Raw genomic sequence first — 27,610 nt, 5'->3', positions numbered from 1 at the left:
CACATTCACGGAACGAATAGTCTTATGATATTTTAATGCTACCGATAGAGGTTTCGGAAGGAGTGTGTTTCACCTCAAGGTATGTGCGTCTGCCGCCAACATCCAGAACGCGTCGACAGGTTGTCGGTGCATTGCCAACCTCAAATCGCAGATATGTTGCAAATATGTGTTTGGCATTTTTCAGCACATTTAACCAGGCCACCCCCTTTTCTTCCTTGGAAATAGGAGTGATCCTACATCGGTTTCTCGATGTTATTATTTCAGAGGCTGATGGGAATCCCTACACAGGTTTGACTTTTATCCAAGTGTAGGCTATGTGTTGCATATTGCCTGTAACCTAATCTGCAATTTGACTAGCCTACTTCATTTCATATGTGTAGGCCTATCAACTTTAACATAGCATACTTTTAAATACCCAAATAGTTTGTAATATTTGACTTTAATATTTTGTTGAATAATAAGGTTGTCGAGATACATGTTCTGTCTTATTATAGGCTTGAGGTCCATAATAGTAAACCTTTAGTCCTTATCGATATTTTGAAATTATTATAGCCTATCTCCGGGGTTTTCAGAGCTCTCATCAGGAACCCCGAGACCCCAGCCCGTTCCAAAATGTAAACTATACAAAGTTTTGGAACGGGCTGGTGTCTCGGGGTTCCGGATGAGAGTTCTGAGCTAGCACACCTGATTCACCTGACCTTGTGGAACGTTGATGGGTATGAAAAGTACTGGCCTATCTCATTTCTACCTGTATGATATTGATGATGATGGAGTCTCGCTCTTCATCGAGTTTGATACAGAGTATATCAATTGATAATAGCCACAACCTCGGTTGTAAGCCAATAGTCATAGACTGTTTTCTCTGCTACCGCACGGCAAGCGGTACCGGAGCGCCAAGTCTAGGACCAAAAGGCTCCTTTAACAGCTTCTACACCCCAAGCCATGAGACTGCTGAACAATAATCAAATGGCCACCGGACTATTACATTGACTCCCCCCCCCCCCCCCCCCCCCCCCATTTGTTTTGTACACTGCTGCTACTCGCTGTGTATTATCTATGCATAGTCACTTCACCCCTACCTACATGTAAAAATTAACTCAACTAACCTGCACTGTTGGTTAAGGGCTTGTAAGTAAGCATTTCACGGTAAGGTCTACACTTGGAATTCGGCGCATGTGTCAAATAAAGTTAGATTTTATTTGATCTGAAAAGTCAATGTATGCATGTCTTTCCAATGAGTTGTAGAAATGTGGGGTGGTATTAGCCCATAAAGAAATAGACTATTTATCCAGTAGTAGCCTACACGTTTATAAACAGTAGCCTACACGTTTATATCAACATGTTGTGGATAATATAGGCTACAGGGTGACGCAAATTGAAAAAGGCAGTGGTAGCCTAGTTATGTGAATATAATGGGGGAAATATAAGGGAAAATATGAAATCAAATGTAGATTAGCCTTATTGTGAACGTGTGATGATGATGCAGTAATAACATAGCTCAAAGAAAGTTGACGGCATTACCAGCAAATGCGGTGCATATAGGTGATCTTTCATTGTTAGTGCTATCTGCGATCCATGGGACATCCCTACCCTAAACCCTAATCTTAAACCCGACCCTTACCCTAACCATAACCCTTACCTGACCCTAACCTTAACCTACAACTTCCGAGCACATTCCCCAGACTTTGGTGTTCACAGAACATATTGTTCTTCACCTATAAAGTTTCTCAATGTTAACCAATGTGTAAAGCGTTGATATCCCTATCACCACACAGGGCCTAAAGATTTATATAGGCCTATGCTTTTTATTTAGAGGGGGGGGGGGGACTAAACCAGGTGCCCCTTCAGTTTTGTCCTGTATATTATCGGTATTACATAAAGCTTATATGATAGTAGTTTAAGGATATACCGTTCTGGTCAACAGTATTTGTCTGCATTACACAGCTATGAATAATAGACATGAAATTGCAATCAGTTATGTGCTCTTAGAAATAGGCGAATAGAGACGCGCGCGCTTTGGAAAGCAAGGCAACAACAAGGCTCAAATTCTATGATAATACAGTGTCCATTATAGCAGTTAGTCGAAAACAAGAATATTCCATATTTGTTTTTCAAGTGATTTTATTGGTTTATGTGGTTTTCTAATAGTATGTTATAGCCTATCTTGTAATCACTGTTGTGATCATTTGGAATAATAATACATTGAAATACATATTTTTGAAGTTAGTGGATACAGTTCTGTAGTCTATGCACATTAATAGGCCTAAATCATTTGATTTAGTAGGCTATTTTATACAAGGAAATAATAATTATTTCGATTTGTAATGACGGTGTAAATGACATTTTAGCCTATGTATTCATATAGCCTAAATCAATAATGATTCACATTTCTTGATGATTTTTCAGGTTTTATTTTTTTAAATTACTTTTATTTTTATTCGAAGCAGTGACACCCTAATTCCTCCAATGAGAGCAAAGGAATCTTGAAAGTCTTCATCAGTTCAGTTCATAAACATGTAAGCTTCATATTCGATTAAGAATGGTTATATTTTAACCCAATAATTGAGAATGTATCATTTAAAGCCTAGATCAATTTAAAAACCAAATAATGTATTTAAATTAAATCGTTCATTCAGAACAATTAGTTCCTTTCGAAATGTAGGGTATCGGCTGGAATTAGATTTAGGCGTTCTTAATTATAAATATTCATTAAAAAAAACAAATTTAAAGTCACTTTGATTTAGAATACTGTCAAATAATAGATAAACATGTTCACGCTATGTTGCAATAGGCCTATTGAACATAGTGCATTATTGAAATGTCACGATTTATGTAGATTAAGTTTGTGTTCATGGAATAGGTCTGAGAAGTCCATTACTAAGTGTCGGGTTTGAGCAATTCTATAGCCTACCACACCATTAACACCGTTAGTAATTATATTATCATATTATTATTATTATTATTATTATTATTATTATTATTATTATTCTATTAACAGTTATTAGCGTATTATTATTCATATTGGTATTATTATTCAAAGTATATTAATAAATCCCCATGCTTTAGTTGGAATTTTGAATTCATAAATTTCTATGAATCGTATTCGACAAAATTATCTTTATTTATTTTAAATATCCGGTATTGCATTTTCCCTCTCCAACAACGGACTGGAATGGATTTGGGCCGTTTCTGGGTTTGTGTAGCGGTGTGGCGTCAGCAGGTCACGGGGTTTAATCCCGACCTGTTTTGGTCAATATTAGGGCAAAACCAGATATCCGGTTCGACCCCCAATCTGACTTCGGGTATCATATATGCAAATAAATAAACATGAATAGGACCACACACCACCTTCGGCTCCAACGTTACATCTCAGTGTGTCAGGTGTTTAAAACTCTGTTGAGTAGACCGAATTGAGTAACCTATTAAGCCTAGCACATTTATTTTTATTTCCTATGCATTTATCCATTCCGAGGCAATACTTGTATACGATTTTATTCCTGTTGCAATATGTGCGCATTGCAGGTCGACTGTTTATGTAATTAATTCATACATTTGAATATTAAATATGTTTTCAAGAGGACACCGAAATATAATATCCACGATCATGGTTAGGCCTTAGCCTACGTGTCTTTCATTGACTTTTGATGCGTTTTATTTTCCCCTTACAGTATATCCTCTTTCTCCCTTTTCGGCGACGACAATCTGCCCTCAATTTTTTCCTTCTACACACTTGTTGACTGTAGGCTTGTATTTAGAGGGTAACTGTCCTTTTTTCTCTCTTCTCCTTCTCGTCCAGCGAACACGACGAAGGAAGGAGGGACGGGATGAAAACAGAGGAGACCCAATCATGTCTTCAGCAGCCTCCAGCCTCCACGCCATTCGGTGAGGAGTGAAATGGGACTGACATCTTGGGCCTGACTGGCACATAATTATTTTAACATTATAGTCCAATAATGAAATGAATATCCAATGAGATGTCAAAGGTTATAGTGACAGAACGTTTTAAATTCTGAACTTTATTTTATAAATGTGAGAAATATATGAGAAATGTGTAATATATTTGATATGTGATACATTTGTATTGCTATTTTTGTCATAAAATAAGTATGGACCTTGCCGGGAAGTAATATCGAATTAACCAAAAAAAATCAAGTTCTGCTTGACATTTACAGATTTGACCACACACACACACACACACACACACACTATACCCTCGTATGACGTGGACTTCGATTAAGGCAGCCTCCGTATCTCTCTGATTCAGATGGTTAGGGTTCAATGCGGAAAACATATTTAGGTTGAATGCATTCAGTTGTGCAACTGACTAGGTATCCCCTTTGCCCTGTGTCCCCCTCTCCCCTCAGGTTCAGAACATATGGGCGGAGGGGGCGAGGTGTGCGCGGGGTGTGAGTCGCCCATTGCGGATCGCTTCCTACTGCGTGTCAACGAGCGCTCGTGGCACGAGACCTGCGTCAAGTGTGCGGTGTGTCTGAGCGCGCTTAGTGGGACATGCTACTGCAGAGACCGTCTGCTGTACTGCAAGCATGACTACGAAAAGTAAGAAAACGTCAATACTACTAAAATCCCAAAAGACACACAAACGTTATAGTTTGCGTTGTCTTAATCAATGTATTTTGTCACCTAGTCCTTGTGCCACCCCTGAATCAGGTGTGCTGGTTTCGGGATAAAGCAAACTTGTGAAATGGCTCAGGGGCTTATAGGAACTGGTATATATGGAATATATGACAGAACATATGGAAAACGTGTCAAACTCATTCCATGGAGGGCCCAGTGTCTGGGAATTTCTGCTCCTCCCTTGAACTTGATTGATGAATTAAGGTCACATTAGTAAATAACTCCCCTCACCTGGTTGTCTAGGTCTAAATTGAAATTAAAAAAATAAAACCTGCAGACACTAGTACCTGAATGTTTTGGTGGGTATATACATGAAACGCTTGATTGCTATTAGTGTGGCAGTAAGCTAGCTCCACTTTCCTCTCTGATAAATGTGACTTGGTGTGGAGTTTCGATCAGTCTGGGGGGTCTGTTGGTCAGTCTATGTGTGGGTGTGTGTGCATGCATGTGTTCAACGTGTGTGTATGCATGTGTGTGGTCGTGGGTGTGTTTGTTTGTTGGTGGTGTGTGTGAGATCCCAGGGATGGATGGCTGAAGGACGTAGCAAGCAGGTCGTTATCATTCTTGTGAAAAGTGTCAGACGTCCAGGCGCACAGACTCTCCCACTGTAGCAGACATCTGGATGAGAGAGGAAAGGAGGAAAGGAGAGAGAAGGGAGGGAGAGACAGACAGAGGGATAGGTGAAGGGGGATATATATAGTGGAGAGGGTAGTAGAGAAGTTTTCAGTTACTGCTTATTTGTAAATGCTTAGCATGTAAATAATAGACAACTAAGATTAGTGTGTTTCGTTCCGGGGTAATTTGGGTGAGGTGTTAGTAGGGGGAATTGGAGTGCGACAGATATTAAATGGTATTGAGGTAATGAGTTCACTGTCTCAGTCCCTCTAAAAGTGTCTGCTACTACAGTGCCTTCAGTAAGTAATCATACTCCATTACTTTTCCCACATTTTGTTGTGTTACAAGGTGGGATTAAAATGGATTTAATTGTCAACGATCTACACAAAATACTCTGTAATGTCAAAGCGGAAGAACAATTTATAATATTTGTAAAACATTCATGAAAAAAACACTAATATATCTTGATTACATAAGTATTCAACCCCCTGAGTCAATACATGTTAGAATCACCTTTGGTGGTGATTACAGCTATGAGTCTTTCTGGGTAAGTCTCTTTGCACACCTGTATTGTACAATACTTGCACATTATTATTTTTGAAATTCTTCAAGCTCTATCAAATTGGTTGTTGATCATTGCTGGACAGCCAAGTGTTGCCATAGATTTTCAAGACAATTTTAAGTAAAAATTTAACTATGCTACTCTGGAACATTCAATGTCTTCTTTGTAAGCAACTCCAGTGTATATTTGGCATTGTGTTTTAGGTTATTGTCATGTTGAAAGGTGCATTTATATTGTGGTGTCTGTTGGAAAGCAGAGTGAACCAGGTTTTCCTCTAAGACTTAGCCTCTGCTTAGCTCTATTCCGTTTCTTTTTATCTTAAAAAACTCCCTAATCCTTGCCGATGACGAGCATACCCATAACATGATGCAGCCACCACCATGCTTGAAAACGTGAAGAGTGGTACTCAGTGATGTGTTGTGTTGTATTTTCCCCAAACATAACGCTTTGTATTCAGGACATAAGATACATTTCTTTCCACATTTTTTGTAGTATTACTTTAGTGTTCTGTTGCAAACAGGATGCATGTTTTAGAATATTTTTTATTCTTCCTTCTTTTGACTCTGTCAATTAGGTTAGTATTGTGGAGTAACTACAACATTGATATTCAATGTCTGCTTTAAAAAAAAATCACCTACCAATAGGTGCCCTTCTTTGCGTGGCATTGGAAAACCTCACTGGTCTTTGTGGTTGAATCTGTGTTTGAAATTCAATGCTTGGCTGATGAACTTTACAGATAATTATGTGTGTGGTACAGAGATGAGGTAGTCATCCAAAAATCATGTTAAACACTATTATTGCACACAGAGTGAGTCCATGCAACTTATTTTGTGACTTGTTCAGCACAAAGGGGTTGAATACTTAGACTAAAGACAGTTCAGCGTTACATTTTTTATTAATTTGTAGAAATGGATAAAAACATAATTCCCTTTGACATTATGGAGTATTGTGTGTAGACCAAGGACACAAAATCTCAATTTAATACATTTTAAATTCAGACTGTAACACAACAAAATGTCAAGGGGTGTGAATACTTTGACATATACAGTTTAGCTGTTACCCATGAGTTCAGGTGTCTAAGAAAATCTTGCTTATCGCATTCGATATTGGTACATACATATAATTATTGAAAGTATAGAATGTTGTATTGTCTAACCTAGATCAAAGACTTAACCTATACAGAGTAGACTTGCTCCCATGTTGTAAGTAGGCTATAGAATGAGTGCCCCATCTTGAGTCTCTCATATAGAGATAGATTTGAGTCTCTATACAGTGTATATACACTGCTCAAAAAAATAAAGGGAACACTAAAATAACACATCCTAGATCTGAATGAATGAATTATTCTTATTAAATACTTTTTTCTTTACATAGTTGAATGTGCTGACAACAAAATCACACAAAAATTATCAATGGAAATCAAATTTATCAACCCATGGAGTTCTGGATTTGGAGTCACACTCAAAATTAAAGTGGAAAACCACACTACAGGCTGATCTTTGATGTAATGTCCTTAAAACAAGTGAAAATGAGGCTCAGTAGTGTGTGTGGCCTCCACGTGCCTGTATGACCTCCCTACAACGCCTGGGCATGCTCCTGATGAGGTGGCGGATGGTCTCCTGAGGGATCTTCTCCCAGACCTGGACTAAAGCATCCGCCAACTCCTGGACAGTCTGTGGTGCAACGTGGCGTTGGTGGATGGAGCGAGACATGATGTCCCAGATGTGCTCAATTGGATTCAGGTCTGGGGAACAGGCAGAACTGCCTTCCTCTTGCAGGAACTGCTGACACACTCCAGCCACATGAGGTCTAGCATTGTCTTGCATTAGGAGGAACCCAGGGCCAACCGCACCAGCATAGGGTCTCACAAGGGGTCTGAGGATCTCATCTTGGTACCTAATGGCAGTCAGGCTACCTCTGGCGAGCACATGGGGGGCTGTGCGGCCCCCCAAAGAAATGCCACCCCACACCATGACTGACCCACTGCCAAACCGGTCATGCTGGAGGATGTTGCAGGCAGCAGAACGTTCTCCACGGCGTCTCCAGACTCTCTCACGTCTGTCACATGTGCTCAGTGTGAACCTGCTTTCATCTGTGAAGAGCACAGGGCGCCAGTGGCGAATTTGCCAATCTTGGTGTTCTCTGGCAAATGCCAAACGTCCTGCACGGTGTTGGGCTGTAAGCACAACCCCCACCTGTGGACGTCGGGCCATCATACCACCCTCATGGAGTCTGTTTCTGACCGTTTGAGCAGACACATGCACATTTGTGAACCTGCTGGAGGTCATTTTGCAGGGCTCTGGCAGTGCTCCTCCTGCTCCTCCTTGCACAAAGGCGGAGGTAGCGGTTCTGCTGCTGGGTTGTTGCCCTCCAACGGCCTCCTCCACGTCTCCAGATGTACTGGCCTGTCTCCTGGTAGCGCCTCCATGCTCTTGACACTACGCTGACAGACACAGCAAACCTTCTTGCCACAGCTCGCATTGATGTGCCATCCTGGATGAGCTGCACTACCTGAGCCACTTGTGTGGGTTGTAGACTCTGTCTCATGCTACCATTAGAGTGAAAGCACCGCCAGCATTCAAAAGTGACCAAAACATCAGCCAGGAAGCATAGGAACTGAGAAGTGGTCTGTGGTCCCCACCTGCAGAACCACTCCTTTATTCGGTGTGTCTTGCTAATTGCCTATAATTTCCACCTGTTGTCTATTCCATTTGCACAACAGCATGTGAAATTTATTGTCAATCAGTGTTGCTTCCTAAGTGGACAGTTTGATTTCACAGAAGTGTGATTGACTTGGAGTTACATTGTGTTGTTTAAGTGTTCCCTTTATTTTTTTGAGCAGTGTGTGTGTGTGTGTGTGTGTGTGTGTGTGTGTGTGTGTGTGTGTGTGTGTGTGTGTGTGTGTGTGTGTGTGTGTGTACAGTGGGGAGACCAAGTATTTGATACACTGCCGATTTTGCAGGTTTTCCTACTTACAAAGCATGTAAAGGTCTGTAATTTGTATCACAGGTACATTTCAACTGTGAGAGACGGAATCGAAACAGAAATCCAGAAAATCACATTGTATGGTTTTTAATTAATTAATTTGAATTTTATTGCATGACATAAGTATTTGATACATCAGAAAAGCAGAACTTAATATTTGGTACAGAAACCTTTGTTTGCAATTACAGAGATCATACGTTTCCTGTAGTTCTGTAGGTTTGCACACACTGCAGCAGGGATTTTGGCCCACTCCTCCATACAGACCTTCTCCAGATCCTTCAGGTTTCGGGGCTGTCGCTGGGCAATACGGACTTTCAGCTCCCTCCAAAGATTTTCTATTGGGTTCAGGTCTGGAGACTGGCTAGGCCACTCCAGGACCTTGAGATGCTTCTTACGGAGCCACTCCTTAGTTGCCCTGGCTGTGTGTTTCGGGTCGTTGTCATGCTGGAAGACCCAGCCACGACCCATCTTCAATGCTCTTACTGAGGGAAGGAGGTTGTTGGCCAAGATCTCGTGATACATGGCCCCATCCATCCTCCCCTCAATACGGTGCAGTCGTCCTGTCCCCTTTGCAGAAAAGTATCCCCAAAAAATGTTTCCACCTCCATGCTTCATGGTTGGGATGGTGTTCTTGGGGTTGTACTCATCCTTCTTCTTCCTCCAAACACAGCGAGTGGAGTTTAGACCAAAAAGCTATATTTTTGTCTCATCAGACCACATGACCTTCTCCCATTCCTCCTCTGGATCATCCAGATGGTCATTGGTAAACTTCAGACGGGCCTGGACATGCGCTGGCTTGAGCAGGGGGACCTTGCGTGCGCTGCAGTATTTTAATCCATGACGGCGTAGTGTGTTACTAATGGTTTTCTTTGAGACTGTGGTCCCAGCTCTCTTCAGGTCATTGACCAGGTCCTGCCGTGTAGTTCTGGGCTGATCCCTCACCTTCCTCATGATCATTGATGCCCCACGAGGTGAGATCTTGCATGGAGCCCCAGACCGAGGGTGATTGACCGTCATCTTGAACTTCTTCCATTTTCTAATAATTGCGGCAACAGTTGTTGACTTCTCACCAAGCTGCTTGCCTATTGTCCTGTAGCTCATCGCAGCCTTGTGCAGGTCTAAAATTTTATCCCTGATGTCCTTACACAGCTCTCTAGTCTTGGCCATTGTGGAGAGGTTGGAGTCTGTTTGATTGAGTGTGTGGACAGGTGTCTTTTATACAGGTAACGAGTTCAAACAGGTGCAGTTAATACAGGTAATGAGTGGAGAACAGGAAGGCTTCTTAAAGAAAAACTTACAGGTCTGTGTGAGCCGGAATTCTTACTGGTTGGTAGGTGATCAAATACTTATGTTGTGCAATAAAATGCTAATTAATTACATATAAATCATACAATGTGATTTTCTGGATTTTTGTTTTAGATTCAGTCTCTCACAGTTGAAGTGTACCTATGATAAAAATTACAGACCTCTACATGCTTTGTAAGTAGGAAAACCTGCAAAATCGGCAGTGTATCAAATACGTGTTCTCCCCACTGTATGTGTTGAGTCTCTCTCTATATAGTGTGCACAGTTGAAGTCAGAAGTTTACATACACCTTACCAAAATACATTTAAACTCAGTTTTTCACAATTCCTGACATTTAATCCTGGTAAAAATTCCCTGTCTTAGGTCAGTTAGGATTTTGGCCCATTCCTCCTGACAGAGCTGGTGTAACTGAGTCTGGTTTGTAGGCCTCCTTGCTCGCAAATGCTTTTTCAGTTCTGCCCACACATTTTCTATAGGGTTGAGGTCAGGGCTTTGTGATGGCCACTCCAATACCTTGACTTTGTTGTCCTTAAGCCATTTTGCCACAACTTTGGGGTCATTGTCCATTTGGAAGACCCATTTGCGACCAATCTTTAACTTCCTGACTGATCTCTTGAGATGCTGCTTCAATACATCCACATAATTTTCCTGCCTCATGATGTCATCTATTTTGTGATGTGCACCAGTCCCTTCTGCAGCAAAGCACCCCCACAACATGATGCTGCCACCCCCGTGCTTCACGGTTGGGATAGTGTTCTTCAGCTTGCAAGCCTCCCCATTTTCCCTCTAAACATAACAATGGTCATTATGGCCAAACAGTTCCATTTTTGTTTCATCGGACCAGAGGACATTTTTCCAAGAAGTACGATCTTTGTCCCCATCTGCAGTTGCAAACCATAGTCTGGCTTTTTTATGGCAGTTTTGGAGAAGTGGCTTCTTCTATTTAGTCAGCCACCAATTGTGCAAGTTCTCCCACTTAAAAAGATGAGGCCTGTAATTTTCATCATAGGTACACTTCAACTATGACAGACAAAATGAGAAAAAAAAATCCAGAAAACCACATTGTAGGATTTTTTATGAATTTATTTGCAAATTATGGTGGAAAATAAGTATATGGTCACCTTCAAACAAGCAAGATTTCTGGCTCTCACAGACCTGTAACTTCTTCTTTAAGAGGCTCCTCTGTCCTCCACTCGTTACCTGTATTAATGGCACCTGTTTGAACTTGTTATCAGTATAAAAGACACCTGTCCACAACCTCAAACAGTCACACTCCAAACTCCACTATGGCCAAGACCAAAGAGCTGTCAAAGGACACCAGAAACAAAATTGTAGACCTGCACCAGGCTGGGAAGACTGAATCTGCAATAGGTAAGCAGCAAGATCTCACCCCGTGGGGTCAAAATGATCACAAGAACGGTGAGCAAAAATCCCAGAACCACACGGGGGGGCCTAGTGAATGACCTGCAGAGAGCTGCGACCAAAGTAACAAAGCCTACCATCAGTAACACACTACGCCTCCAGGGACTCAAATCCTGCAGTGCCAGACGTGTCCCCCTGCTTAAGCCAGTACATGTCCAGGCCCATCTGAAGTTTGCTAGAGAGCATTTGGATGATCCAGAAGAAGATTGGGAGAATGTCATATGGTCAGATGAAACCAAAATATAACTTTTTGGTAAAAACTCAACTCGTCGTGTTTGGAGGACAAAGAATGCTGAGTTGCATCCAAAGAACACCATACCCATACCTACTGTGAAGCATGGGGGTGGAAACATCATGCTTTGGGGCTGTTTTTCTGCAAAGGGACCAGGTCGACTGATCCGTGTAAAGGAAAGAATGAATGGGGCCATGTATCGTGAGATTTTGAGTGAAAACCTCCTTCCATCAGCAAGGGCATTGAAGATGAAACGTGGCTGGGTCTTTCAGCATGACAATGATCCCAAACACACCGCCCGGGCAACGAAGGAGTGGCTTCGTAAGAAGCATTTCAAGGTCCTGGAGTGGCCTAGCCAGTCTCCAGATCTCAACCCCATAGAAAATCTTTGGAGGGAGTTGAAAGTCCGTGTTGCCCAGCAACAGCCCCAAAACATCACTGCTCTAGAGGAGATCTGCATGGAGAAATGGGCCAAAATACCAGCAACAGTGTGTGAAAACCTTGTGAAAACTTACAGAAAACGTTTGACCTCTGTCATTGCCAACAAAGGGTATATAACAAAGTATTGAGAAACTTTTGTTATTGACCAAATACTTATTTTCCACCATAATTTGCAAATAAATTCATAAAAAATCCTACAATGTGATTTTCAGATTTTTTTTTTCATTTTGTCTGTCATAGTTGAAGTGTACATATGATGAAAATTACAGGCCTCTCTCATCTTTTTAAGTTGGAGAATTTGCACAATTGGTGGCTGACTAAATACTTTTTTGCCCCACTGTATATAGTGTACATATGATGAGTCTCTCTCTTTCTATATAGTGTGTGTACTGTGTATGTCTCTCTGTGAGAGACTTGGCACACGTCTTTACTTATGACCTTCAGAAGATCAGTAACAATGTTTCCTTGTGTTCCCTGCAGTCATTCCATCAGCACCACACACACACACACACTGTATGATAATTTGAAGTGAGTGAGTGTCTGTGTTTAAGAATTTACTAGAAATAGTGGAAAGCTTAATATTGGAGGGAGGTATCTTTTTTTGCTGTAACCCTTTGCGGTCTGGAGTTGTGTGTGTGTGTGTGTGTGTGTGCTTAGGTGTAGATTCAACCAGTTTATACAAATGTGACTGGGTGCATCCAATGGCAATGTTCGCGATAGGTATAACACGGGGAGCCGCTTGCTGATTTGACAATTCCAACGCAGTTCCACCTCCGACATCGTCTAAATAAAACAATAATTATGCTATGCAGTTGTCGGTTATCGCGGGCTAAAGTGGATCTGATTGAATCGAGTACTTACTGTATCATTCCCAAAGCACTCTCATAGTGACCTTGTAATGGCCGACTGGTTCTCTTGAACCCAGATCTCCCAGTGTTAGTCCTAAGACTGTGTTAGCCCACTGAGCTAAGCCTAGGTATTAGCTTGTGGAGCTAATCAGGATTTCAATTGTGAATTTGGAGGTGGGGGATTATTGTTGTAGTTGGATTTAGGGTTAGGGTTGAACCGGGATGTGGTCTTGAAGCCAGAGTAAGCGTAGTGGTTGAAGCTAGGGTAAGGGTAGTGGTTGAAGCTAGGGTAAGGGTAGTGGTTGAAGCTAGGGTAAGGGTAGTGGTTGAAGCTAGGGTAAGGGTAGTGGTTGAAGCTAGGGTAAGGGTAGTGGTTGAAGCTAGGGTAAGGGTAGTTGTTGAAGCTAGGGTTACTCATTACATGAGGAGCATGGTTCCACTCTGCTGAGCCCTGCTGTTTGCCTCCTCCCGCTACAGTATCTCCGTCTAGCCATTGTTTTCAAATATTTTCATATTAGTCCTTTTTCTTAGGCGAGAGTTGTGTGTGTGTTTTTATTACACACAATTTCCAAGACAGGCAAAGAGACACAGACCGCTGCCCATACAGACTCTCCAGTATCCCCCAATCACACTCTGATACACACTTCCCACAGAGCAACAGAGAGCAGAGTCTTCGGGCTGACCTAGGTCTCAGACCAATAAAGGCCCTGCGCCCCGCGGGCGACTAGAGCCTGGAGGAGCCTGGAGCCCAGGTTCGATATCAGTCTAAAGTGGGGGGCTCTGAGGCCTATCTACACCCCCCGCTCACCAGGCACACACATATGGGTTGGATATCAACATGTAGAACACTACAGTGGATATCACTGTATCACAATAGGTGGTGGTATTGTTGGTAAAAACACCATTGATGTTTTTAGTAGTAGAGACAGTGGAGAGAGACAGGAAATGAAAGTTAGAGGTTTGTGTGGAAAGTACGGCGGGACTGGGATTCGATTCCACACTCACTCAGGCATCTACACACAAGGTGGTAGCGCAGGTAACTGCTAGACCCAACACTCTGGCCCCTCAATGCTGGCTCTAATAGATCACTATGTGGGGTGGGAGACATGGAGACCCTGTCTGGAGAGGGGAGACTCCCACAGTCACACGGGAGCGGAGACCAAGAGTCACAGTCAAGACCAACGTTCACTGACCAAACAAGCTCTCAAACTGCCAGGCCAGGAGCCCACCTTCTCATCTTACATGGTTATATGTGGAATCACTGTTGTCCTATGCTGGGATTGAGAACAGAGAAATCATGTCTTCCACACAGATACAGTATCTATCCCACCCATCCCCCTTATCCTCCTCCCTATCTCGCTCCTCCTCTCTCCATTACCTCGTTCATCACTGTCTGGTTTGTAATAATATTTCTCGATTCCAAACCTCATTTCCCTCTCGTTGAGATTGATAGCAGTGATGACACCAATCAGTTTATCTCTCTGTTTATCCCTCGTTTTCTCTTAATCGTCTCTCCGCTCAGCGCCTCTTTGTGTCTCAGGATGGGAGGAGAGGGAGGGTGGGATGGAGGGAGGGGGTTGATTGGACACAGCGCTAATTACCAAATGTACTCAGCCACTCCAGTGATGGCAAGCCTAAGAGAATAACTATATACTCACAGTACCAGTATATAGTTATATTCTGTATATACTGTAATATACAGTATAACTGTGCTAGGAGATGGATAATTAGTTAGTATGCACAGTGGAGGGAATGGGTTAAATCAAGACATTCTACCCCATACTGCTAAAACATATACTGCTAAAACATATATGCCAAAACCCACAAAGCGGATTGATCAACACAACTGCAGCAAGCCTACTGTGCAATGGAGTACATAGTCTGAACCGAAGCATAACCTATTGCAGCCAATGATATCCACTCTGAAGAATACTTCAGAATAGAATTGTAGAATTGTTAGGAATTCATCCCATGTGTTTGCACTCACTATAGTTCAGTCTGAGGGGTTGTAGGAGTGCGTTAGGGATATATTGTTGGTCTTGGCTCATACATGGTTGTCCACAGGGGGTATGGGCAGGCAGACAGACAGACAGACACAGACAACTTTAGTACTCCATATCCATACTGAGGAGTAGTATTGTGGTTTTTAATACAATGTCTTGTCTCCATCTGAAATTACACTAAATGGCATTAAAGTATTTCACTATAGTGCACTATATAGGGAATAGGTTACCATTCTGGTCAAAAGTAGTGCCTCTATATAAGTAAAATTGTGCTATTTCAGACACACTCCTTCTCTTCCACCAGACACACAGTAAGGGTTCTTACGTCACCTCCCAGCTCAGGTCAACAGGTGATGAAAGAGGTGTGAAAGAGAGAAGAGGTAGGAAGAGAAAATAGATGGAGAAACAGAACCTTACAGTGATACATTTATATCAAGGTATGCATTGTGCCAAAACAATACAGAGAGAAAGGACATAAAGAGAACAGAGATGTGACTGAAAATGAGGAGAATTTGGAGAAAGTTGATAAATTGCAGATGGGGAGTGAGAATGGGATAAAAGCAAGCGAGAGCAAAAGAGAGATTTAGGAGAAGAAGACAGAAGAGGAGGAAGGTGAGGTGTGAGCCGAGGTGTGTCTGTATCACCCCCCAGTAATATTGCCACAGTTTTTGCATAATGCCCGATGAGTCCCCCATCATCTGGCCTCCCCCACAACAATTTCATTACAGACAGCTAATAAATGTTTCATGGAAAAACAAGCTGCTCGCCTCGACGTTATTAAATCTGAGATAATAAAAGAAGAAGAGCGAGAGAAAAAAAGAAAAATGAAAAGATGGGGTGGACCTGAGAGAGGGAGGGAGAGAGACAGAGAGAGGCAGAGAGAGAGCGGTGTCAACATTCTCAAATCGGGGGGCTGTATCTCCTGTTTCTGGGGCAACGAGTCTCCTCCCCTCCCCAGTCTTCCTCCCCCTGCATCCCGCTCCACCAGAGAGAGACAGGAAATGAGAAACCGCCAGACAGGATATTGCGTTCTGGTGGCCTGGGGATTAGCTTTTATCTAAACACACACACACACACACACACACACACACACACACACACACACACACACACACACAGACAGACACAGACAGAGAATCATCCATGTCCTCACACATATCACATTCCTCTCACACTCTCCCAAGCATCAAGCACAGTGTTTTTGCACAGTTTTCAGTCATTGCTCTTTGCAGGTATATTACATTTTTTCATGTTATGCCATATCTGAACTGTCATTAAAGGGTAGTCTTTCAGTCGAGATCAGAGTATGGAATATCTAAAGTATTATTGTGAACAGTGTAAATAGTTACACTGAGAAAAGCTAGGAGTCTATGGATGGAGAGACTGGTCTGCTAGTCATTAGTAATAGACCTTGATATTGTATTTTATACTAATCAGAGAGTCATTCATACTGTATACCTCAAAATGTTTGGAAATCAAATAAGACTGTCTGATGCACGTTGTCTATAACTACACATAGGCTTTGAAGGAAATGCCTTCCATCTGCATATGTGTGTGTGATTGCAAGTTGTTTCTGTTTGTATATCACTGTTCTGTGATGTACCGTGTCTGTGACCCATACACTCAAAAGAATGCTGTGTTAATAACAACCCAATTTGGATTATTTGGTAACCCAACGCTAGCTAAATATGGGACAGAACACACGCTGGGTTATTTTGACCCAGACAGGTGGGTTGTGTGAATAACCCAACAAGTTGAGTTGTTGGGATTATGCAAACATGGGTTAATTTAACCATCAATTGTGTAGTTTTTACTCTCATGCTGAGTTGACCTAGCAGCTAGGTCTGTTTTAATATAATCCTTAAATTATTTTCAGCTAGGTTTTATTGGCCACCTGTTATTTTGTTTTTGCATTTGACACATTCTTTTATAATGTGAAGATAATTTATTACATGCTGTATTATAAACTGGGTGGTTCGAGCCCTGAGTGCTGATTGGCTGACAGCCGTGGTATGTTTAAGAAATAAAGCCCAAGGCAGTGTGGTATATGATCAATATACCACGGCTAAGGGCTGTCAGCCAATCAGCATTCATGGCTCAAACCAACCAGTTTATAAAAGACTGTGTACGACGGGTATGACAGAAGTTATTTTTACTGCTCTAGGTACGTTGGTAACCAGGTTACAATAGCATTAAGGTACCTCGGGGGAAATGGTGTAAAGTACTTAAGTAAAAGTACTTTAAAGTACTACTTAAGTAGTTTTTTTGTGTATCTTTACTTAGCTTTTTATATTTTTGACAACTTTTACTCCACTACATTCCTTTAAAAAATGATGTACTTTTTACTCCATACATTTTCCCTGACACCCAAAAGTACTTGTTACATGATGAATGCTTAGCAGAACAGGTAAATGGTCCAATTCAGGCACTTATCAAGAGAACACGTGGTTATCCCTACTGCCTCTGATCTGGCAGACTCACTAAATATAAATGCATTGTTTTAAAATTATTTCTGAGTATTGGAGTGTACCCCTGACTATCTGTACATTTTAAAAACATGAAAATGGTGCCATCTGCTTTGCTTAATATAAGGAATTTGAAATTATTTATACTTTTACTTATACTTAAGTATATTTTAGCAATAACATGTACTTTTGATACTTTAGTATATTTAGAACCAAATACTTTACTGGGTGACTTTTACTTGGGTAACTTTATATTAAGGTATCTCTACTTTTACTCAAGTATGACAATTGGGTACTTTTTCCACCACTGCTCGGGGGTTTGTGATATATGGCCAATATACACTACATTACCAAAAGTATGTGTGCTCGTCGAACAGCTCATTCCAAAATCATGGGCATTAATATGGAGTTGGTCCCCTCATTTGCTGCTATAACAGACTCTTCTGGGAAGGCTTTCCACTAGATGTTGGAACATTGCTGCAGGGACTTGCTTCCATTCAGCCACGAGCATTAGTGAGGTCGGGCACTGATGTTGGGCGATTAGGCCTGGCTCGCAGTCGGCGTTCCAATTCATCCCAAAGGTATTAGATGGGTTTGAGGTCAGGGCTCTGTGCGGGCCAATCAAGTTCTTCCACACCAGTCTTGACAAACCATTTCTGTATGGACCTTGCTTTGTGCACGGGGGCATTGTCATGCTGAAACAGGAAAGTGCTTTCCCCAAACTGTTGCCACAAAGTTGGAAGCACAGAATCGTCTAGAATGTCATTGTATGCTGTAGCATTAAGATTTCCCTCCACTGGAACTAAGGGGCCTAGCCCGAACCATGAAAAACATCCCCAGATCATTATTCCTCCTCCACCAAACTTTACACTTGACACTATGCATTCGGAATCAGGAGCATTCTCTCCCAGATTCTTTTGTCTGACTGCCAGATGGTGAAGTGTGATTCATCACTCCAGAGAATACATTTCCACTGCTCCTGAGTCCAATAGCGGCGAACTTTACACCACTCCAGCCAACGCTTGATATTGCGCATGGTGATCTTAGGCTTGTGTGAGGCTGCTCAGCCATGGAAACCCATTTCATAAAGCTCCCGACAAACAGTTATTGTGCTGACGTTGCTTCCGGAGGCAGTTTGAAACTCGGTAGTGAGTGTTGCAAATGAGGATAGACAATTTTTGCACGCTATGTGCTTCAGCACTCAGCGGTCCGTTCTGTGAGCTTGTGTGGCTTACCACGTCACGGCTGAGCCATTGTTGCTCCTATACGTTTACACTTCCCACCAATAACAGCACTTACAGTTGACTGGGGCAGCTCTAGTAGGGCAGAAATTCGATGAACTGAGTTGTTGGAAAGGTGGCATCCTATGACGGTGCCATGTTAAAAGTCACTGAGCTCTTCAGTAAGGCCATTCTACTGTCAATGTTTGTCTATGGAGATTGCTTGGCTTGTGTGCTCGATTTTATACACCTGTCAGCAACGCGTGTGGCTGAAATAGCCAAACTAATTTGAAGGGGTGTCCACACACTTTTGTTCCACGGCTAAGAGCTGTGTCCAGGCATTCCGCGTTGCGTCGTGTGTAAGAACAACCCTTAGCTGTGGTATATTGGCCATATACCATACACCACCTCGGGCCTCATTGCTTAATTATAATAAGGTATACCACCTTATTGTATCGCAACAGTGGGATTTATATACGCTTTTAGGGAAACTCATACACTTATGTAAGCTTTATGGATCTAAACGTGTCTGTAACATAACTATACAACAGAACAGATTAACAGGAATTACGTTTACTCTCATGGGTGGCTAAAAATAACTATCTGAAAGCAACAACCATTCTAAACTAGGCCTCCAGTCTAATGATCTGACCTGCTGGATCAATAACCCAGCACAAGTGACCCAGCAGTTTTTAAAGAAAACAACCCAACCAAGTGACCAAACACCTGCAACCCAGCAGTTGGGTCAACCAAACAACCAAGCATTTTTTTTGTGTATGTGTCTGTTTTTGTATGCGGGCATCTTAGTGTGTGTGTGTGAGTCACGAGCGTGTGTGTGTGTGTGGTGGCGGCGGGGGGAGCTGTATCGTGGGGAATGCTGGGAAATTTTAATAACACAGAAGCAGTGCAGGGAGATTTAATAAAAGGAGATGATGTGATTACTGAACCCTGGCTCTGAGCCATCCTGCTTCACAGTGCAATATCCGCTCACACACACACTTGAACGTGCACACACACATGCACGTGGACACACACAATCACACACACATGCTCACACACCAAAATAAAATTATACTAAAGCTATACTAAGATTGTAACATCCAGATTCACTGTAAAGATACCATACCCACAACATCACCCAAGCTTACATTTCCAATATGCTAAAACAAACATTCACTGATAGCTGACAATACAAAACCCAATAGACATTTTCACTAATCCATTCACATGGATGGACACATACCGAACATGCATGCTTACGCACATAGGAGCAAGCAGCTCCACATACACATCAACATACAACTAACACATGCATAACATAGTCTTTGCTGAGATCTGAGGACTTGCATTCGCTCCCCAAGCTAATGTCTCAACAGTCGTAACCCACGGGGTTTCGAACCCAGTCAATCTCATTGGTGCCGTGAATTGGGGAGGTCAAAGTGCCAAGCAGGGTAAAATCTAACTCCGTTTGCTTACGAATGCTTGTGATAATTTCGGAGACACCTATATAGGCTTTATAAAGGGTTTATGAAGGCTTCATTATGTTTTGTCTAAAGTGGGACCATTCATCTTGATAGCAGCCATGAGCCATTTCTCTCCCTGGGTTATTGGGGATGTGTCCCAAATGGCACCGTATTCCTTATATAGTGCACTACTTTTGACCAGAGCCCTTTGGGCCTTGGTCAAAAGTAGTGCACTATAAAGGGAATATGGTGCCATTCGGGACAGAGGTGGGTGGGTCTATTGTGAATTACACTTCTATTAGGGGGATTAGACTGATCTACTTAGAGACCTCCCTCAGTGACTATTGCCTTCCGTTTCCAAGTTTATTAAATTCTACAATATGTGGCACTATGAAATGGGATTAATAACCAAAAATCAGGACTTAAACACTGCAGAGGAATTGTGGTCTGGTGACCGTTGTCCCATGTCGCCTTTATGTTGAGTCAATTCTGGCAGTATAAAATGGATTTAAAAAACAAACTGGGATTTAAAGGGGCAATCTGCAGTTCAAATAACAAAGCCGGCACCCTGCCAATGATTTTGTAAATGGCTGAAGGATGGAGAAATGTAACTACTCTCAAATGTATACAGAGCTATTGATGCAAGGACTGACCATCCATGAGATCAAATGTATAGTTTTAACCAATATTCTGAGGCCTCCATGTCTGTTTACAATTACTTTGTTTACAAATAAAGCAGTAAAACAATCTTATATTTTGGGTAAGGATAACAATTGAACTAAGCTCATGAGGCATAAGTTATTTTCTTCAATAATTAATGTGTATATGTTGTGAATGTTAAAGTAAAAAAATAGCAGATTTCCCCTTTAAAATAAAAAATTCTGGTTTGCCATTTTCGGGGCTATTGGATGAGATATTTTACTTACAATTGCTGTAGGCAATGAGGCAATTAAGAGGAGGCACTTGAAATAACTTTGTGTGTTGTAGACAGAGACAGCTCGGTATAATGGAGTGTGAAGTGAATTGATAGTCGTGGTGGTGGTGTTGCCTGGATTAGTGTTGAAGTGGTACTCCTCGATCGGTGTGTGTGCGTGCGTCTGTGTGTGTGTGTGTGAGTATGCGCATGCGTGTGTGTAAGTGTGTTTGGCAAGTGAGTATGTTTGGTTAAGTAAGTATGTGTGACGGTGGTGGGCTGTGATTGGGGTAATTTTCGGGAGTGTTAGCTAGTTTGGCAGACAGATGGATTGAGAGAGATTATCCGTGGCAGCTGTGGTTCGGACAGGACAAGATCACAGATTAGGACCTCTAATGTGCCGACCTGGCTCACTCTCCTCACCTCTTCCCCTTTCCGCCCTTCAGATTTGGGGTACTGACACCTTCCTCTCACCCAGTCAGGGAGCCTTAACACTTCTCTCCTTCCCTCTATCTCTCTGTCCCTAGTCATCCTGTCACTTTCTCATCTCATCCAGTCATCCCTTGCTCAACAGAAACATTTTTCTCTCTATGGTCTCTCTCTTTCTATGAGCTAAGTCTCTGCACAGCAGACCTATTGTTTGCAGTCTTGTTTAATGACCCAGGATTTCCTGTGTCAATATGTCATCATATGATTAGGCGTGTGCAGGTGTGTGTTTTAAATATGCTTAGATATTGTAGAAATGTATATGGAAGTACTCACCGTATATTGATGAGTAACCTTGGTTTCCTGTAAATATATGTGAGAGTTTGTGGGTTGGGTTAGGCTAGAGAGACCGATAAAGAATGAGGAAAGAGTGTGTGTGTGTGTGTGTGTGTGCGTGTTTTGGTGTGTAAAAGAGAGAGGAGAGCGAGAGAGATTAACCCCATGCTATGGCCAATCCCTGGTTATGAGTTTACAGCGTCTGTCTGGGCATCGCACTGTTTAAACAACAATCTAATTAATCCTGTCTTTATTAGTTTCACTGAACTGTGGAGGGAGGGAGCGAAGGAGAATGGGGGGGGGGGGATTGGGAATCCTGTCAGAAAATACTGGAGAGCGATAGAAGAAGGGGGGATAGAGGGATAAAACAACTGGAATTCAAGAGGAATTTAAAAGCAGGAGTTTGGGGGCCTTTAAATTGAATTGATATGTTGATGAGAAGAGAATGAAGAGTGGGAGAAAATGAAAGGGGTGGGACACACGAGAGTAGTGGTGAATGAACAAAAAGAAAGTAGACCACGAAGCCCGTGAATGAGTGTGTGAACTGTTAAAACTGTCCAAGCACGATACATGTACACATGTTCTCTTTTAAATCCTACTAATTGTGAATAGTAGGTAATGATGGGCTGTACCAGCTCGTTCAATAGATTGATGTAAAGAATTCGTAAAAAAACTAGAATCCATCAACGCTTCAGTGCAGGCTCCCTACATGTCAGTTGACTACTGCCCCCAAGTGTCATCAGTGAAGAACGACATTCTAAAGCATTACCATGTAGATGTTAGCTATATTACATGTTCAAGCTTTAAGTTATGGGAAATGCTGATGTGACATTTAATTAGATACCGTACACAGGTTTGATTGAGAATCTTCACAGGTGCAAATGAGGTCTAATCTTTCAGGCAATCTGTCTCTGCCTTTGGGTGCGTTCCATGTTGTCTTTAATTCAGTCGCTCGGCACATCTCAGAGGACTGCTAATATCATGTTAGTGAGAAATTACAACAACTCCTGCAAGCGATGTGAGACCTGATCATCTGCAGCCCAACTACAAAAGAGACGGTTTGGAAGGACACCTCAAATGAAGCCTTAAAATCTCTGTGCTGCTGTGTGGTCAAGACGGTGTCTTCTGCACATCTCAGAATATTACTTGATCATATTCCTACTGTGATTCTAGAGACATTAAACATCTTCAAGACTGCAATAAAGACAACTTATCTATTACACACTGGAACGCACCCTTTCTCCCCTCTGTCCCTATAGGCTGTTTGTCAGGAAGTGCAGTGCGTGCCTGCAGGTGATTGGGCGCTCAGAGCTGATCATGCGTGTGCTGGGGCAGGTGTACCACCTGGGCTGTTTCAGCTGCTGTGAATGTGAGCGCCGGCTGCAGCGCGGAGACGAGTTTGTCCTGAAGGAGGGACAGTTGCTCTGCAGGGGAGACTACGAGAAGGAGAGGGAGATGCTGGCTGCCATCAGCCCCACACCCACTGAGTCAGGTAACAGGAAAAGACAGGGCAACCAACAAATCAATCAATCAATCAACCAATAAAATCGCTGGATGGCACTTTATGGTACAGAAAGTGCAGGAGATTACATAATTACACAGTGATAACCTAATGACTTGTTTTTTAATTGAGATTCACTACTAGGCACCATTTGATACCAGTTTGTCTGTCAATTGAAGATCCTATTGTCTCTCTCCACACCCCTCAGTGAAGAGTGAGGATGAGGATGGTGGGGGCGGTTCTATAGGGGGGAAGGGCTGCGAAGGGAAGGACCACAAACGGTCAAAGCGACCACGCACCATCTTGACCACACAGCAGCGCAGAGCTTTCAAGGCCTCCTTCGAGGTGTCCTCCAAACCTTGCAGAAAGGTAAGCAGACCAGGCGTAACACGGTTTATTTATTTTGTTCCTTCTCTCTTTCACTTTTCTGTCTCTCTTTTCTTCTCTCACACACGGACACACGGACACACAGACATATACACACACTGTCCCATTTAGTGTCATGGCTTAATTTATCTTATCTTCAGGTGAGAGAGACACTGGCAGCTGAGACCGGGTTGACGGTTCGAGTAGTGCAGGTGTGGTTCCAAAACCAGAGAGCAAAGGTGAGATATTTGACCTGTCCTGAATCGCCACTCCCCCCGCCCATGACACTAATATAACACTAATCATGAATCTAACGGCGCAATTGCTCTGAAACCGCATGCTAACATTTCTTTTAAAGGCTAAAGCACAGTTAAAAGGATAGTTCACCCAAATAACAATGCAATTTTGGTGAACTATCCTTCTAACGAACGACAGAGCAATAGCGCCATTGGGTCCATTATCAGTGTGCCAGTGCGTGTTGGTCCTGTGCGTTGCAGATGAAGAAGATAGCGCGCAGGCAGCAGCAACAGCAGCAGCAGCAGGAACAGGAGCAGCTGGGAGGGTCCAGGAGAGGGCCGACCAGGGGGGGGAGACAGAGCAACGATGACAGTGAGGGTAAGAGAGGGGAGAACAGAGCAGGGGTTTCCCAAAAGCCTTGTAGCTAACTGGTACTTAACTCGCGGGACGGTAGATATAGAAGTGCATAATTTGACAATTTTTGGTCATTCATGCACAGGAAGATTAGTCTTTCGCTACAAAAGTAACAATTAAACAGAGTAGCTTGCCAAAGTAGCTACGTTTCAGGAAACTCACCTCAAGGCAGGTGAAACAATGTCTCTGGAGGTAAAGGGGCAGGACGAGAGGAAGAGATGCAGGGATTGATTCATGTTCTGTCTCTCTCTTCCCAGACGGTTCTAGTGGTCACGGATTGGACGGTCTGTTGTCGTACCCTTCGTTGCCACGACAGCAGCTACTGGCTCTGGACCCCAACATCTACGGAGGAGAGCCCTTCCGCCATGGCCTCACACCCCCTCAGCTGGGCTCTGAACATCTCCACTCCTACGGTGAGAGAGAGGGAGAGAAACATAAAAAGAGAGCGAGATGGACAGACGGACCAAACAGACAGACACACTAACTCTATTTCTCCCTTTAGATTCAGAGACTGTGTTCCACGATCTGGACAGCGACGGGAGCCTCAGTCACCTCGGCGACTGTCTCCTGGCAGTGGCGGACAGTGGGCTCCTGGCGGGGCGGGTGGGAAACCCCATCGACCGCCTCTACTCCATGCAGAACTCCTACTTCACATCCTGACCCCTCACCCTTGATCCCTGACTCACTCCACTAATCAACACTCAGAGAAGCAGCTAATGGCCAGTTATCCTACTAGACCCAGAAGGTCATCACACCAACCATGCTTGAGCTGGGTCCATATCCATGACCAGGCTTATTGTACATGACCAAGTAAAAGCATAATAGGAAACACCTGGTCATGTTCTGTAGGGAGGAAACCTTAGGAGTGAAATAGGGATGTACTACCTCGACTTATCCACTAAGAACACGTTTTTCCTTACCAAACACGACCCAGGTAGCCATTTAATGTCTCAACTATGACATAGGGCGTGAACTAAATCTGTCTTGCCCGTTACTTACTTAAACTGCATACTGTGTACTAATCATATTACATACTATTTAGAACATTGTGTTTAGTACAAACGTATGCAGTAAGCAACAAATATCAAAACACTACTCATCCATACTGAGAAGGCATCATCGAATGCGCAATCGCTTTTGTCCCCTCATCTGATTATCAGTTGTTGTCGAACACGCGGGTGTGAAAAGACGATTATAGTGCCTAGCGAATTCTACTAGATGGAAAGCCAAAATGAGTATGGCATCCGGGCATTTAAAGTACACTAGCTCTTCAAGATTTCACATACTATAAAACTTTTTTTCACATACTCAAACGTCCTACTATTTAGGACGCAAGTATGGGTATTCGGACACGGCCACTCTCTTTTGCTTGATCCCAACATCCTACCTGTAGCAGACAGATGTGAAATCCTATGACATCATACTTTATCTGATACTCTCTCATTTGTTTCATATAAGGGAGGGGAGGATTGCCCAGGAAAGCTTAAATCAAGAGCAGTTAAAGTATTTTGAAGAGAAGAAATACTATTTGAATCCAGGTCTGTCAGGTCTGTGTGTTTGTGAGTCAGAAACCTATGTTACTTATTAGGTTGCTAATGAATGGGGAATGTTTTATTCATTTAGCTCATGATCTGACCTGCTTATGGTGTCCACATGGTTAGGGAGTCTTCTTGGCAGCTGGGTTTAGGAGCAGACTGAAGACACATACCAGAGAGGTTACAGCAGGCTAGGGGCAGAGCTGCCACCAGAACATGATTCAACCCAAAAACCGTTGTATTGGAGATGGCCACTGGTTCATAGCACGGATGGGGTCAATTCAGCCAAATCAGAAAGTTAATGGAAGTTGAGCCTAAATTAATGACTGGAATAAAGGTACAGGTAGATCTGGAGGAACAGCTTTCATTATAGGTTGAGATGAGTTGAAGGATACAGAGTGGCACGCTCGATTTGTATGTGAATGAGTGAAGTATGTGGGTTAGGTAACTTAGGTCTAGAGTTTGCGCTCAGGTTAGTGTGTTAGAATTTTTAGCAATGTTATAACAGGAAATTATTTGCACATCACTCTAACCCCTGATTAGTTCACATTAGTCAACATAGCGAAAGGAGATATTTAGACTATAGATACAATCAGGGTCCTATAGAGTAGGCTAACAGGGTCCGATAGAGCAGCGCTTCTCAATCTTGGTCCTGGGGACCCAAAGGGGTGCACATTGAAAAGAGAGCGAAAGAAAAAAGAAGCAATGTTATGCCTGGTCTGCTTACCTTTCTGCATGGTTTGGAGGACACCTCGAAGGAGGCCTTGAAAGCTCTGCGCTGCTGTGTGGTCAAGATGGCGCGTTGTCAGGTGCGAAAGGAAAAAAACAAAAATGTGCACCCTTTGGGTCCCCAGGACCAGGATTGAGAAACACCACTACAGAGTAGGCTGACAGGGTCATTCGGAGAACCTTATAAAGGAAACAGGGTTGTGTAAAGGAAAGTGTAACGCTTTCATGTAGCTCTGGTTCAGGGGTTTATGTGGGGCTTGCTTGGGAATGCTCAGCATCAGCAAGCCGTATGTGATAACATGGACCAGAGCTAGCCTTCATGTAATTATTTATTTGATACTGTGAAGTATTCACTAATAAAGGTGCAGGAGTTTGTCCTTGGCTGGAAAAACTCTAGGCCCTAACTAAAATGTAGAAGTTGAATACTAATTGGTGTGTAACACTTAAGTAAAAAGTATGATTAGGCCCAGGAGTCTTTCCTGGTCAGGTCATGTGGTCAGGAAAACTACTGGCCCTAGCTACGATAAACAAGTATGTATTCCAATGTAAAATAATTGTGTTAATATTATTGTTGTTACAATGAATAATACAGTACTACTATATGTATAATCACTGTAATTATTTATCTTTGATCGAAAACACACCTTAGAATAGACGTTGTTCAATATTTTGTACTCTTATGGTTAAGTATTTATGTTGTAGCATGAGCTGTGTGCCACACTTTCAAAATGTAAATAATTATTACTATGAACATAGCACTAATGATAGTATTTTCCTATAGCATATACCCACACTGGGACCATCTTGTGGAGTCCGCTTCCTGTATGATTTCTCATAATTGACTGATGATATATATTTTTTACAGTATAGTATTTACGTGGATATAATTTATTGTGGGATACATTTCTCTGGAAGGTATGAGAAATTCTTATTCTTAGATTGTCTGAAAGAAATTGT

General features: G+C 42.5%; 1 protein-coding gene across 2 annotated transcripts; it reads left to right on the top strand.

Moving 5' to 3' along the window:
* The first annotated feature begins 35 nt into the window (after nt 1-35).
* Nucleotides 36-26,716, top strand: LOC139364552 (LIM homeobox transcription factor 1-alpha-like). Of its 2 annotated transcripts, none has more exons than XM_071101373.1 (9): nt 36-79; nt 3,797-3,882; nt 4,371-4,557; nt 23,131-23,363; nt 23,581-23,741; nt 23,900-23,977; nt 24,236-24,353; nt 24,647-24,802; nt 24,892-26,716. In XM_071101373.1, the coding sequence occupies exons 1-9, from the start codon at nt 36-38 to the stop codon at nt 25,047-25,049; spliced, it is 1,221 nt and encodes a 406-aa protein (XP_070957474.1). In that variant the 3' UTR covers nt 25,050-26,716. The 2 variants fall into 2 exon arrangements, with proteins under 2 accessions (XP_070957474.1, XP_070957473.1); XM_071101372.1 differs by having other exon boundaries at nt 4,365-4,557.
* Nucleotides 26,717-27,610: the final 894 nt, after the last annotated feature.

The sequence above is a fragment of the Oncorhynchus clarkii genome, chromosome 13, assembly GCF_045791955.1.
Source record: "Oncorhynchus clarkii lewisi isolate Uvic-CL-2024 chromosome 13, UVic_Ocla_1.0, whole genome shotgun sequence".
In the NCBI taxonomy this organism is placed as follows: Eukaryota; Metazoa; Chordata; class Actinopteri; order Salmoniformes; family Salmonidae; genus Oncorhynchus; species Oncorhynchus clarkii.
The sequence above is the reverse complement of the archived record's forward strand: the minus strand, read 5'-3'. Positions and strand labels throughout refer to the sequence as shown.